This window comes from Mus pahari, chromosome 11 (assembly GCF_900095145.1).
Source record: "Mus pahari chromosome 11, PAHARI_EIJ_v1.1, whole genome shotgun sequence".
Lineage (NCBI taxonomy): Eukaryota > Metazoa > Chordata > Mammalia > Rodentia > Muridae > Mus > Mus pahari.
The window spans coordinates 13,003,057-13,018,266 of NC_034600.1; the positions used below are offsets into that span (position 1 = coordinate 13,003,057).

The 15,210-nt window shown below is 40.7% G+C and overlaps 1 protein-coding gene across 1 annotated transcript in view; it reads right to left on the reverse strand.

Moving 5' to 3' along the window:
* Positions 1 to 15,210, reverse strand: part of Adgrv1 (adhesion G protein-coupled receptor V1) — a 510,986-nt gene that overhangs the window by 388,350 nt on the left and 107,426 nt on the right. Inside the window, exons 50-56 of the mRNA XM_021208450.2 lie at positions 12,060 to 12,282; positions 11,557 to 11,761; positions 8,582 to 8,728; positions 5,198 to 5,447; positions 3,668 to 3,870; positions 1,724 to 1,900; positions 1,234 to 1,416 (exon numbers count right to left, since the gene is read on the reverse strand). Of these exons, the coding sequence (XP_021064109.1) occupies positions 1,234 to 1,416; positions 1,724 to 1,900; positions 3,668 to 3,870; positions 5,198 to 5,447; positions 8,582 to 8,728; positions 11,557 to 11,761; positions 12,060 to 12,282 (1,388 nt within the window). The remainder of the gene's footprint in view (positions 1 to 1,233; positions 1,417 to 1,723; positions 1,901 to 3,667; positions 3,871 to 5,197; positions 5,448 to 8,581; positions 8,729 to 11,556; positions 11,762 to 12,059; positions 12,283 to 15,210) is intronic.

Consider the following 15,210-nt stretch of genomic DNA (forward strand, 5'->3'; position numbering starts at 1 on the left):
CAAACTTTATAAGTCCCAGTACAGGGGAATGCCAGGGCCAAGAAGTGGAAGTGGGTGGGTAGGGGGGCAGGGGTGTGGGGAGGGATAGCATTTGAAATGTAAATAAATAAAATATCTAATAAATAAAAATATTACAAGAGAAAAATAAAAGCAGAAAACATAAATCCATAGGTACTAAGAAGTAAATAAACTAAAACAAGGAACAGAATAGTGAATCAGGTTTTTTAAAAAATATTTTTTGTTAAGAACCTATAAGGCATACAACTTCTATTTCGAATGGAAGAAGAATTCACAAAAGAGCAGGATGCCTGATTCTTGCAATTCCCTTTCTGGGGCTAGAGAGATGGTTCAGCAGTTAAGAGCATGGACTGCTCTTCCAGAGATCCTGGTTTTAATTTCTAGCAACCACATGGTGGCTCACAACCATCTGTAATGGTATTCGACACCCTCTTCTGGTGAGCCTGAAGACAGTGATAGTGTACTCACATACATAAAATAAATAAATGTTTCAGAGAATTCTTTTTGCAGGATGCAGAAAGACGGTTAAGAGCCCCACAGAGAGTATCTTCCAGACCCAGCAGCACACTGATGCATGTCCTGTGCATCACAGAGACTGGGGCAGCATGCACAGGGCCTGCATAGGTTCGAGCTATGGGGTCCCAGAGCAGACAGGAGGAAGTGGTCCTAGGCCCCTACCCCTAACCAAGAAGCTGTCTGCAACTGATAGCAGCCGGTAAAGGAAGTTAGTTTTCTCCAGTGGAGTCTCACAGGGTATATTTGCCGTGCTTCAGGGCAGTCCCAGGCCCATGAGTAGTTTGCCAAAACAAAACAACCACAGTAACATTTCTGTAGACATTTTGTCTCCTCGCTTTGCTTGGACATTTTTTTTTTTCTTTTGCTTGTATATTTTGGGTTCTATTTTTGTGGTCCTGTACATGTTTCTTCTATTTTGTTTTTTAAAGAGAGAAGGTATGGCACTGAGTGGGGTGGGGAGGATTTGGGTTGGGAGAAGAGAAATGTCTGATTAGAATATATTACATACATTCTTTTCATTAAAAACCATAAAAATGAGTTCTTGTCCTGTGATTATTAATGGGCTATATAGTAATTAATAATATTTAAGCTTCATTTCATAAAGAAACAGACTAGAATGCACTTAGGAGTCACTAACGTATGTTTACTTGGTAGACGCTCACACAAGCTTGAAGCCAAGCCTGCTCCTAATGAACGTACTTGTCCATCAGCAAACTGGAGCATCCCATGAGGCGGCTGAAAGTCTTCCAGGCCGGCACTGTCCGGTGTTGCTTTCCAATAAACATTCACTGTCTCAAATGTTCCAGCCATCCGGACAACAGGAACTTGAAGAACATTCAAGGGCGGCGGCCCCTCATGAGCAATAATGACTCCACTAACATCCTTTAACAAAGAATAGAGGTTGAAAGAGAGCTGAAAGTTCAAAACTCCTAAACAACAACTTATTTATTACTCTGAATTCATTACTCTCACTTACATGAGTAAGAAGGTACTTAGAACTCAGAGAGAATGAAAAAACTTGCCTAATTCTCTGGTCTGGCTAAAAGAACTAAAACTCATTGACAGTACAAATGGAATACTTATCTTAATACACACATCTACAAATAAGTAGTAACATGTAAAGGCACTGGCCAACTCAGCAAGGGTCAGCTTTACTCAGTTTACTATAGATGAGACAATGTCATCATACTCTGAGAACATGAAGGTTAAAAACCCCTCTGGGATCATCGTTTTCTTCAATCATTATCTCCGCTGACTCCATCCTTGGTCTCTGCACTCGGGGCTGCTCTGCAGGAAAGTTGGGGTTCACCAGGTTCACTGCAGCGATGGTGACAATGAGTCCTTCATCCAACTCAGGAACTTCATCCTGGAGGGGTGGGAGAGATGCCTCATTTGGTTGAGTCCTGCAGTGATGCCCAGGTTGGTCTCAAACATGTTGGCCCGGGTGCCCCTCCCACATCCTCTTGAGCAGCTGGAGTTACAGATGTCTTCCTCCATGCCCAAATGAATTATTTTTAAAAAAGCAATATGTTATTTGTATTGTAAACCTGACATTTTCATGTGATTTCTTGCTATATTTGAATGTGTCCGATATCTTCTCAGAACATCCCCAGTATCTATGATGTATTCAAGACTAATGATGATCCTTCAAAGGTACTCACAACTGCATTATCAAATATTTAAAATTCTGTCCCTCAATTTTGATCTCACGCTTTGAATACATCATATATATATATATATATATATATATATATATATACATCATCCTGAAAAAAAATAAGAAAATTTGATAAAATTTACATGTACTGTAAAATAGATAGAAATTTAGGTATAAGCAAATATTATAGTTAATTTTGAAAAAAAATCACTTTATTTGTGTGAAAATAATAATTAAAAATTCAAGATGTAGAAGTAACCCACACAAAACAACAAGGAAAGCTCCAATCTACCCCTCCCCCTTTGTGCATCTATTCTACCCCTCCCCCCTTTATGTGCTTTCCATTCTACCCCTTCCCCCCTTTATGTGCTTTCCATTCTACCCCTTCCCCCCTCTGTGTCCATTCTACCCCTCCCCCCTCTGTGTCCATTCTACCCCTCCCCCCTCTGTGTCCATTCTACCCCTCCCCCCTCTATGTCCATTCTACCCCTCCCCCCTCTGTGACCATTCTAACCCTCCCCCCTCTGTGACCATTCTAACCCTCCCTCTTCTGTGTCCATTCTACCCCTCCCCCTTGTGTGTTCATTCTGCCCTCTCCCCTTGTGTGTTCATTCTGCCCTCTCCCCTTGGGTGTCCATTCTGCCCCTCCCCCCTGTGTCCATTCTACCCCTCCCCCCTTTATGTGCTTTCCCTACAGGACAGGTAACTTATCAACAAAACTCTAACAGGAGCACAAATACTAGTGTATCTTTACAACAGCATGTGACACGTCTATGATGTCTAACAGGTATTATTATTAACCTTACATGCTATTATTTATAATGTACTATTTAAACATTTTGTAGCATTGCATATCCAATACAGGGCCTCGTGCATGCTAGGCAAGCAATTAGCTCTGAACTGAATGCTCAGCCCTGACCGTTGTATATCCCTGTGATGGGATGAGACAGTAAGTAGCAGCATCTTTGATGTCTTATGCTCATTTCAGGTGCATCTGCCTGTCTTTTTCCCTTTGTGTCTCGCTGCTCTGGCTCCGTTTCCTCTTTAGACGGAAAGAAGAAGAGCTGGTATGATCTAGCCCACAAAGTTAGTCCATCTAAATACTCCTCTATATTGAAATTACTGTGTCATGAAGTAAAAATTTTGTTGCCAACCAAACAATAAAAATAACTAGATTCACTTGGAAATTTACTTCATTCAGTTATGAAAGCAATTAACAAATCTTCATAGTATGGTCAATCTGACATAAAGTGAATCAAAAGTCAGCATTTCAAATACATTCAAAATCATTTCTACTCTAAAACAAAAATAATAAATACACTTGCCATTTTTCCATCCAATAAAATATTTGAGTGGTAAAATTTCACATTTGTATTTAAAAGCATATTTTAATCATTATTAACTATTGGAGAATTACAGGTTTATGATTAAAATCATGTTAGCTTATCTTACATATGGATTAGAATCTATACTTACTGGCAAAATGGCAACTTCAGCATGAGTTTCTTTTATGTTTTCTTTCATTATTATTACTGAGTCTTGCAATACAAAATCTTCATTCTCGGTAGCTTGATTATTGATGTGTAATAAGAAATTGGGTTTTGCTATCAAGTGAATGGATATGTCCCCAAATAGTCCTTTGTCTCGAACAATATGTAACTGAACGACAGTGATGTTCTCTAGGAGATAAATGTGCTTCGAGTTACTGAGCTGTTCAGCGTTCTGCTAATGTCGCAAGCACTCATGGTAGAACGACTCTCTAGACAGTTGGGGAAGCAGGGATTACACAAAGGCAGCATCCTAGGGTGGACTTTGCTGTTTTGTCTTCATTGTTTCCAAAGTTGTGCTCAGAATCGACATCCACTCTTAGATTGCATCTGCTTTAGTCCCTCTGTCCCCAGACATAGCCTCCTACACATTCTATGTCACACAGGATGTCTGATTGACATCTTAGAGAAGTGAACATATGGGGGTAACGCATAGGTGACAAATGCTTAATATTCACAAGCGTCTTGAAAACGGGTACTTGAATAAAATGACGTAATACTAACCATTGAAATAATGATTTCAATGTCTACCATGAGGTGTCAATCACAAGGTTCAAAATGTCTCAGAGAACCTAGTATTTTTTGTTCCTTAGAGTGAGATAATTTGTCATATAAAGTACTTAAAATGTTTATTAATATCCTCACCTAAGAGCTTCTGATGACTTTGATTATTTCCAAAAGGAAGAATACAATTCCTACAAATTTCTATGTTTTAGAAATGTTTACTGAATGAAAACAAATATATTATTAATGTCTATTGTCTTGGGTATTGTTCACACGGATAGTCAAGGGTCCAGGAACATAACTACATGCCACTTGCTTATCAGCTCTGTGTAAAAGGAATCTGAAATCTGTTTATCCATTTCTTTATCTGAAAAATTTCAAGCCATCCTGTAAGTTTGTTATAAATACAAGTTTTATATAACATTTTATTTCAGTGGGTTGATTGATCATAACCTATTAGAATATTTATTCAACAAAGGGAATCAGAAATAATTTAGGTCAACGGTTCAGTCTGGGCCACTGTATATATCACCGGGTGAAATCTCTCCAATTCCTGTTTGGGGTAACATAATTGATCCTTCCAGCACCGAGTCTGTCTCTGAGTGTTGCTGACTGTTCCCGTTACCTACTGAGAGTACACGGGAAATCTCCACATACAATGCAAACAAGTGAAGAAACTATAAAAAAGAAAATAAAAGCCAGCTCTGCTACTCGTGGAGCATAAATTAACACTTCTGTTATGAAAGCATGCGCTGAGAAATTAAAAGTACTGTAGTAAACATTATTGCAAGGTCAGTCCATAATTATAAAATTTAAATTAAATTAAAATGAATATGGCCTATTAAGCTGAAAAAGTCATATGAATAATGAAATGTACATTCCTTTTAAATGGTATAATTAAAATGACCAAGGAACCGTTTTGATTAGAACTTGACAAATCTTTACCAGGACTGACCTGTGGGCTCTGGCACCGAGAGAGACTCGGTGTGCCAGCGAACCACACCGTAGGGCGAGTCACTGGGCAGGATGGTCAGCACAGACCTGCTTCTGCTCTGGTCAATTGTAGCACCTTTCGATGGGTCCTCCACACCCTCGGTGATAATCTGGGTAAGTGTTACAACCACAGCCTCAGATAACTCCGGCAGATCATCCGCAAGTACAGTCAGAGTGATCGTAGACATTGCCTGGTCCTCTGCGAAGGAAATCTAAAAGGAGAGTTTTACATATATTAGGATTAACATCACGTCATAAAAATGTCCATTTCTTATTTTCTTTTAATATGATCATAGTTTATAAACCAAAGATGATTCTAGCACATAATATGAATTTATAAACAAATCAAATGTCTTTTATATTAAAATTAGAAGATTGAAAAAAATAAAAGCTCTTCAAAAACTTGAGTTAATATTTATATTCAAATTGTCATCTCTTGGTGCCATTATAATGTACTCTTCATTAGAATATAATGTATAATATACTTCATGTATAATATACTCTTCATTATAATGTAAAGGACCTAGTCTCAGGAATTTTAGTAGTTGATACTTCACATAATCAGCTAGAGAACAAAAGAAGGTGGTTCACCACTTTAAATGTTTGAATCCATAAAACTTTTGCAGTAATTGATGCTACAAATGGATGTTTCACTTCACAGATGTCATTTCTACACCACACTTCCCACATTCATTCACAAATCAATCATGCAAACCATCATTGCAGGCCTAGGTCTCCACCTCTCGTATGAGCCAGACCTGTTTTATATAAATGAAATGTTATTGGTATGTGGCCAAACAGGCTGGAGTAAACACAGTCACTACCTGTCTGCTTTATGATACTGGACAATTGTACTACAAAAGCAGTTTTTACAAAGAAAAAAAAACCCACAGTATATAAAATCAGAAGCATCTACCATGTGACACCTTACAAAGTGCATCTACTGATTTCTACACTACATAAAAATCATTCTTTCTACCTTGCTGCCTGGACAAGGTACAGAGCCTGCTCTCTCGAGTGCTGCTACTAGTGAGGGGCAGGGTCATCTCTTCTGCTCCCTGCTGCTGGTAACCAGGGTGGAGGGGAGAGAAAGGGCATCTCTCTCCCTCACCTACACCACTGCACAGCAGGTGAGCATGGCAGACATTCAGGTGAGCTGGCCTCACAAGCATGAGTGTGGGAAAGCTGGCCCTGTAACTTGTCTACCATGTATTGGTGTGAGCTAGGAAGAGCTGCTCTTCTCCCCTCGCTCCAAACCATTTATGGCAGACAGGAGAGCTGTCGCAGAGGTCATGAGAGCAAGAAAGCTGGTCCTGCCCATCACTAGCTGCAGCACTCAGGAGTGGGCCCTGTACCTCCTCTGGGCAGCACAAAAGAGCCAGCCCTGCTGGCACGGGCACTGGTGAGCTGGCCAGAAGGATGTAAGAGCAGGAGAGCTGGTTTTGCCCCTTGTAGGCTACAGCATGGGGTGAGCTAGCTGGGGCAGTGCTGGAGAGCGCTCCCTGGTGGTGTGGGTATGGGACAGCTGGTGAGATGACCAGCTCAGCTACCTCCAGGCCCAGACCTAGTGCTTTGGGTTGACCCACCCCAACATCTATCACATCTATGAACTGCGGGAGCCTGTGAAGGGCCAGTCCTACAGCTCCAGAGCTGAGGATCTCCACGGCACAGACTAGGTTATCTAAGAGGAGTCCCGCTGAGGGTCGGCGTGGATAATACAGGAAGAGCCAGAAGCCTCAATGACTTCATAACAATGAACACTTACAAGTAAAGAAGTGTAGACAAAATGGTACTTTGTGGAACACAGCATCACACACTTCAGTTTCCACAATAAGCCTTGTTTTTCTTTAGGGAGAGGTTGCAATGGTGGAGGGCAGATACAAAGGGACAGGGAGATGAGTGGGATTGGGGTGCATGATGTGAAATTCACAAAGGACCAATAAAAAGGTAAAAAAGAAAAAATAATTCTTTCAAAAATAATGACAAGGAAAGAGGCAGTTAAAAGTTTTAAATCTTTTTTTTTTATGATTTATTTATTATACATAAGTCCACTGTAGCTGTCTTCAAAAGAGGGCATCAGATCTCATTACAGATGGTTGTGAGCCACCATGTGGTTGCTGGGATTTGAACTCAGGACCTTTGGATGAGCGGTCAGTGCTCTTAGCTGCTGAGCCATCTCGCCAGTCCATCTTAAACACATATATAATAATTTAGAGAAATATATTTCAGTGCATACAGAAACAGAGATATTAGTGGTAATTTGCATAGAATAAGTATTAAATACAAGAGACTGCTAAAACATCCTTAATACACTGAAGCACCCATCAATTTGAAATTACAAGAACCTAAAAATACTGAACTGCCACACATATTTTTTTTTCCCAAGCTATAACTTCATAAAAGCTCCTTTTAGTGATTCTTTGGAGAAATATTTGAGCAATACTGATATATAGAACCGCAGAAAAAGAGTTCACACTTCTTGGAAATAGTTAGCAAAAGGCTCCTTGAATCCTCTTTGTGAGTCAACTGTCCCTTTGATATTCTAATTCATTTTTTTGAAACAGAGCATCAATTTTATGCTAACTTGCATAGTGGATAATGTGATCCTTAGCCCAGACCCTTTCCTGTGGCTGATGAGACCATCCTTCAACTATTGAGGGCGTCTCTGTGCTTCCCTTTGGAGATAAACGTTAACAAATGGTCTCCATCAGTCAACCCCTACCTAGATGCACCCTAGAGGCGAACGTGTGCTGAAAGGAGGAATCCCAGTGGGATCAGGCCTGAACCTGCGATGTCAGCCGAGGAGCAGCTTAGACACAGATCGCCCCAGAATGAACCTCCACTGGATCTGCAACTGCTTGTGGACGAAGCTCTCCCTCTACACCTCTCTGCCTTCCTCATTTCCGCATGATTGATCCATGCAAGCCTCCAGTACAGAGCTCTCCACCTCAGTCTATTGAGAGCAAACAGAAACTTCTTCAGTCTACAGCTCTCGCTGACCTTTCCACAAGAACGCCTACCCCCCCCCCCCAGACTTGTTCTCTAAGAACTGTTTCAGCTTTTCCTACGTCTTGACAAATTTCCATTTGTCAAGTCTGGCACATTTTATCTGATAATGAAATGTAATTTGGTTAATCCAGGTAGTGAACCTCAAAAGGCTTCATTTTATGTCTAGATAGTTTTTCTTTTATAGAAAAAAAAACTAGTCTTAAGTTGTATCTTACTCTATGGTGATTAGCAAGATTACAGTGTTAACAGCATCAAACTCAAATATTTCTTCCAACAGGCATGATTTAATCCCATGCATCAATGATTATGTGTCTTCTATAATTCTGTAATTACATACCACTCCTGAGGTGGGAAATACATCACTGACACTTCCGGCTGCTTCCCATGTTACAGTGATGCGGCCATGTGTTCCTCTCAAGCGTTCGACATTCAGGGTTACCAGATTGTCTCGTTCCAATTCCTCCAACTGCTTATGCAATGAGTTCTGGAAGATATGTAGAAAGGCTCAGGGGGTTGTCTTGAAATACCTAAGCAATCTTTGCTTTGCATTGCCACATATTTGTAAACTCATCTCTGAGCAGAGTGAAATGGTACGAGAAACAACAGCTAGCAACAGTGGTACACTGAAAGGTGTGGTACTCAGGCTACCAAGGCCAGGAAGACAGCAAGGTTGAGCCTGGCCAAGACTGTAGTGTACAACATCTCAACGAGTGAGGACATAAATAGCCCGATGTCACTAAAAACAATTATATTACACTGCTTTTTGTTTGTTTCTTTGTTTGTATGTTTGTCTTCCTGATACATTTGCCTCAATGGACATACATTACTTTTATGCATTCCTTTTTAAAGCAGTACACATAGCATTGAAAGGTTTGTAGACTAGCAAGAACATAGTCCAGAATGGCAGGGAAGTCCTTTGCGTCTGTGTAAGGTCTGATAATTCTTCCAAGTCTCCCTTTCCCCAGTAAATTAAGAGCTAGCTCTAGAAATTTCCAATCCCACACCCACTGCAAGAGCATCCTGAGAACTGAGACGGTCTGATCACTTGCTAATGTCTCTTGGGCTTAAATTCCTATCCTGTGAAATATTTGATTAGCTGACCTATTTCTGTTGATGATGTTTCAGTCCTGAGCTCACAGTCTGTGCAACTGTTCTCCCTGCCAGAAAGAAGAAATCCCTCTGTGCTGTGTAACGATCCCTCTCTCTCCATCTCTACTTCCTGGACACGTTCTTCATTCCAGTTCTAGTGGCTATCACTCCGTGAAGGTTTCATTCTTAAGCAGATGCATGCAGCATCTTGTGCTAACCATTTAAAGACATTTTCCTCAAAAAGACTCCTTCCACATATGTCCAACCTTTAGGCATTGTGACATAAACTTATCTACAGAATTCATTCTTAATAATCATACAATTGCATTAGCTAAAAAATTCCCAGCCAGGCGTGGTGGTGCACGCCTTTGATCCCAGCACTCAGGAGGCAGAGGCAGGCGGATTTCTGAGTTCAAGGCCAGCCTGGTCTACAGAGTGAGTTCCAGGACAGTCAAGGCTACACAGAGAAACCCTGTCTCAAAAAAAAAAATTCCAAAATGTTTTAAGTACATTTTGATTTTTTATTCAGTCAACTTCATAGCTAGTGCTAAGTAGCCCTAGATTGAATACAAACCCCTTCTTAAAGCATTCTTAATTTCTCAATAAGGAAATCATTTTAAGAATAAGGTAATCATTTTTTAGAAATCTCTTCTATAAAATTCCCCATGTGTTCTTAACAGAGGTTATTTCAAGACCACCTCCCACTCTTAATGCTTACAGATATACTTGCTTAGAATGTTCATTTGAATAGAGATAAATTCCAAGAAAATATTTTATACAGTGGTTCAGTGTTGTGTTACACATGTGTCAAAGTCACATAATCTTGATCACAGTCATCAAATAGTCACAGAATGTCAGATTTAAAGTATTTTAACTTATTCAGGAAAGGAAAGTCTTTCCTTGGCACCATGCTCTTCATTACTGATGGCAACTAGATTGAGGCCTGCATACAGCCAGAAGATACACCAGAAATTCTACTAAACCTCATCTTAAAGGTTGTCTGGATACAAGTGACCTGTCCTGACGGACTCAGTGAGGAATCCCACAGAAGAGCCTGCAGGAGTTCCGGGCCTTGCCCACAGGAAACCACAGTGGTGTTAGGTAGGCAAGCTTCCTGAAGAAAGACTGTGGGTGAGGGGTGAAAGGGAGCCATGCTGTCTGTCACCTCTCACATTCTCAGCTCAGCAGCCCTTCATACTTGCCCTTCGTATTTGTCAGAAGCCCCTGTGAGTGTATCTTCACACCCTACACAACGGCACACTCTCCCTAGCTGTCCAACTGTCCAACTATGAACACACCGGCCTCCAGCTCATGCATTTTTGAACTCTAATGAAAAGAAACTGATAATAAACGAACCAACCCTAAGTATCATTGAGAACAAAAGGCACCACATGAAGGTTCAGATAGTGGGTAACAGTTTTCAACCACACAAGCCCTTTTTGTTAAGGTGTCATTTGGAGCGAGACCTGAAGAAGTTAATGAAAATGTGAACAGCTGATAGCTGATAGGAGAGGGTTTCTAAACTTGGAACACCCCGAATCACACAGTTTATGTCTCAAAGTTGCCCTATACTACATGGTGTCCCCTTGTCCACATGTGACTACTGAATGCTCGAGATTAGTTGGTCTCTAAATGTAAAATGTGTACAAAGTAGTAAAAAGAATGCAAAATATTTCAGCAGTCTTTTGTACAGACCATGTTGAAATCGCAGCATCCTGGATATGCAGGGTTAAATAAAGCACACTGCTTAAACTGACTTTCCTTGCTGTTTGCAAAGGCATCTCTATGTAGCATGTGCCATTATAAGCCACACCACTGCTCTGGTGTAATATCTATCGGTATGTGATATGTATGATATAATCCACTGTATAATGTATATGATATAATACACAGTGTATAGTATCTCTAGCTTCTCTTTTGCTACAACTCTCTGGTTTAAAAAAAAAAAAAAAAACTTTTTAAAGATAGTACCTGAAGCAAAATACTGAGATAAGTCCAAATGGTAAATGTATTATGATCAATAAAAGTAAATAGAACATAGTAGAATAGTATAGTATCCCAGAGAACCCACTGGAACTCTCTGTAGTAAGAAGTGAGGTTGAGGTAAGGGAGGGGATAAAGGCTGAAGACCGGGCAGGTATCTCTCACTCCTTGAAGGCATATTAGAACTAATTTATCACGACAACAACCTTGACACAAGTGTACACTCTTGGGTCCTTTTACCTGGGCAAGTGCTACAACTCCATAGGCATCATCATTGGCGAGAACATTGACTCTCACAGAACTGCGAATGCCAATCTCTGCTCCTCCTCTTGGATTTTTAAGCTGAACTCTGAATGATTCTTCTTTTTCAGGAACTGTGTCATCAAGGACATTTACTGCTATGATTGCTTCCTTGTCGCCAGGTTCAAATATCAGTTCACCTAAACTAGCATGAGAAGCAGATTTAAAATGAGCCAGTGATGACCACTGAATGGTACATGTGGGAGATTAGTCCCAGATTCCTATCACACCAAATAATATTGAAGTCTCACAAGGACCAAAACATCCCATAAATAAAACTTGCATGCAAAATATCCATAAATACTGGTGAACTTGATAGACTAGATACTAAAAATATGAACAATGAACAGATTTCAATAACCCAATCAATGAGATAGAGAAATTTGGTGCCATACACAGTGGTGGGTAATTTAAAAACACTAAGCATCAACTACTGAACCTACCTAGGAATAAAGTCAGACTGGCTGGAGACGTAGGTCAGCTCATATAAATGGGAGTCAGTAGCTCCCACTAAAGCAATTAAAGTCTTGCTTGAATTAAGCGACTTCACCGTAACAAAAGCGGCATCGTGCGCAGCGGGTGCTTCCAGGACGAAAGAAAAGGCATTCAGCTCTGAGTTCCAGCAGTAAAGAGCAGACCAGTCTTGGGCAGTTAGAAGTATGTGTACTGGAAGGACAGAAAAGGATCAGAAATGAGGCATCCTGTGCCCACCTGCTCTCGTCACAGCTCCAAAGCCAAACCCGTCCAGCACTCAAAGCTCCACATGATTCCTAGACTAAAGCAAATAGGATTCTGTTTTTGAAACAACAGGATTGTCACAATGTCTCCGACCGGCAGAGACAAGGACAATGCGTACACCAGGTTCAGGTGGAGCAGCTTCCTTTATTCTCTCTACAACTTCTCGATTCCCTATTCCTCTCTTGCTTCAGCTATATTCCGTTTATTATGGGGGATCGCCTAATTTATCCCCCTCCACCCTCTGCACTCTTCTCTCATCACTCTTCATCATCCAAACAGCATTCAGCATGCTCTGTACGCGAGCCAAGCATGCAGACAGGGTGCATGTTGATAGGCCAATGACTCAATATCATGTATGATGCTATGCATCAGGCGAGCAGTGCGTGATAATTCAGGTGCACAGCGAATGATCACTCAGGTGCGCATAATCAGGTTTTTGGTAAACAAGCAGGGAATCACAGGGCTTGGCAATGAGCCAGGGCACCGTCTTGGCTCATGCAACAGCAGTCATGGCCATACCCACTTCCCACACAGGATATAAGTAATTTTTAAGTGTTGTGCATTGACAGACTCAGGTTGACATGGTACACATAATCTGTTTATGAAAAGTAAAGCCACAACCTGATCAAATGAAAGTAGATTTTTGTAATTTGTGTGTCCATGCTAAACTTACATAAAAGTAAAATTTCAAAGCAAAAAGTTTTCAGCATTTCACTACCAAATGCTTCACTTTCATATTTTATTCTCTAGTCTTTCTATAATTTATAATCAACACTTATAACTAATATAAACAAAAACAAAAGTTCTAAATCACCCGGTTCCATAATAGCAGCACTATGCAGGTCAATGAGCTACCACACAGTATTCAAGTTTGTAAGTTTTTAACATTTTGACTTGTTTATGTATTTTGTGTGCATGACAGTGTGTCAGCACGTGTGCACCAGGTGCATGCAGAGGTCAGAGGGCAACTCTGGAGAGCTAGGTATCGTTATAGCACATATGGTTGCCAAGTTTGGCAGCCACCACCTTTGGTCACTGAGTCTTCTCACCCATACAAGCTTCTAATCTTAATATATAAGTACTAGTCTCTATAGCCGTCCTTAAATATATTTAAGATTTCCTGTAGACTGAATATTTATTGTTCTCAGCACTAAGTAGAAACAAAATGTTCATTTTCCCTTAGCGAATTATTCAAAATATTTAATTAATCCAAAAAACTATGAACACACTTATGACACTTTGAACATGCTTTCCAGAGCACTTGTGACGTAGCCAGAACCTGTGACATCTTTAACTCATGACATTGGTATACATCTGACTAGGAGAGAGGTGGCTTAAATACTATATGGAACACAAAACGTTCTTCAGACACAAATGGAGCAGGGCTAGGGAACCACCGAGAAGCACACATATGTTCTAGTGTTGACTGACACTCAAGAATAGACGGCTGTTAAGAAAGACTGAGGAGTCTTGGTTTCTGTTAGTATCCCATCATCAGCCACCAAACCCAGACACTAATGCACATGCCAGCAAGATTCTGCTGAAGGGACCCTGATATAGCGGTCTCTTGTGAGGCTATGCTAGTGCCTGGCAAACACAGAAGTGGATGCTCACAGTCAACTATTGGATGAAACACAGGGCCCCCAATGGAGGAGCTAGAGAAAGTACCCAAGGAGCTGAAGAGGTCTGCAACCCTATAGGTGGAACAACAATATGAACTAACCAGTACCCCCTGAGCTTGTGTCTCTAGCTGCATATGCAGCAGAAGATGGCCTAATCGGCCATCATTGGGAAAGAGGCCCCTTAGTCTTGCAAACTTTATATGCCCCAGTACAGGAGAACGCCAGGGCCAAGAAGTGGAAGTGGGTGGGTTGGGGAGCAGGGTGTGGGGAGGGTATAGGGGACTTTCGGGATAGCATTTGAAATGTAAATAAAGAAAATATCTTAAAAAGAAAAAAAAAAGACTGAGGAGGTATTAAAATGACATGGACCTGGAAAGGCTGACACCAGCTTTCTAGTTTTTATCCCATAGGTTACAGTGGGAAAGCCAACATCCTGACTCTCACTTATCAAAAACCACTTGTCATTATTGTTTACTGCTAATGTATTAGTTAGGCTAACTAATTTAGGTACTGTATCATAGGTACTAAGACTTGCATAAAGGTAATGATGGGAAAAATGATAATGATATATTAGAATCTTTAAATGGCCAAATATTTTGCATAAAGCTACATAAAATTACAGACATTCCAAAACAAATTTTAAAAGATTCCCCTTTAAAGCCATCTTAAAGCAGTCAGCAAGGAGGTTTTCTATCTCTATGTCTCTGCATCTCTGTGACTATGTCTCCCTTCCCTTCCTCTCTCCCTCCCTCCCTCTATCACCTTCCCACAAAGGGCACTATAGGTTTTAGGACATATACCAAAATGCTTTAATTTCCCATTTAATTGGCTTCCTAATCTTTCTTTCTTTGCCCCTCTTGCCATTATTCCCTCACTGCTTCTGTTTGGACCACACTGGGTTCTTCCTGGTTGTTTCCAGAAAGTGCATGCTCACAGCCACTGCCTGAGCTTGGTTAGCTGTATTCTTCGCTGAGAGCCCATCGCCTGTGCAGCTCTTTGCCTCCTACTAAACCCATAACTCCTAATCCCATGATTATTGAAGAAAGCTTTGTAGGTATACCAAAACCTAGCTTAAATTCTTTGCATTGTTTTATTCAATTCTTTCCTGGAAATTATCTGTTGTAGCTATAATCCTACTTGTCACATATGTACATGTGTGGGTGTGTGAGCGCAGAGTGCACATGCACGGGTGTATATGTGTGTGTGTGTGTGTGTGTGTGTGTGTGTGTGTGTG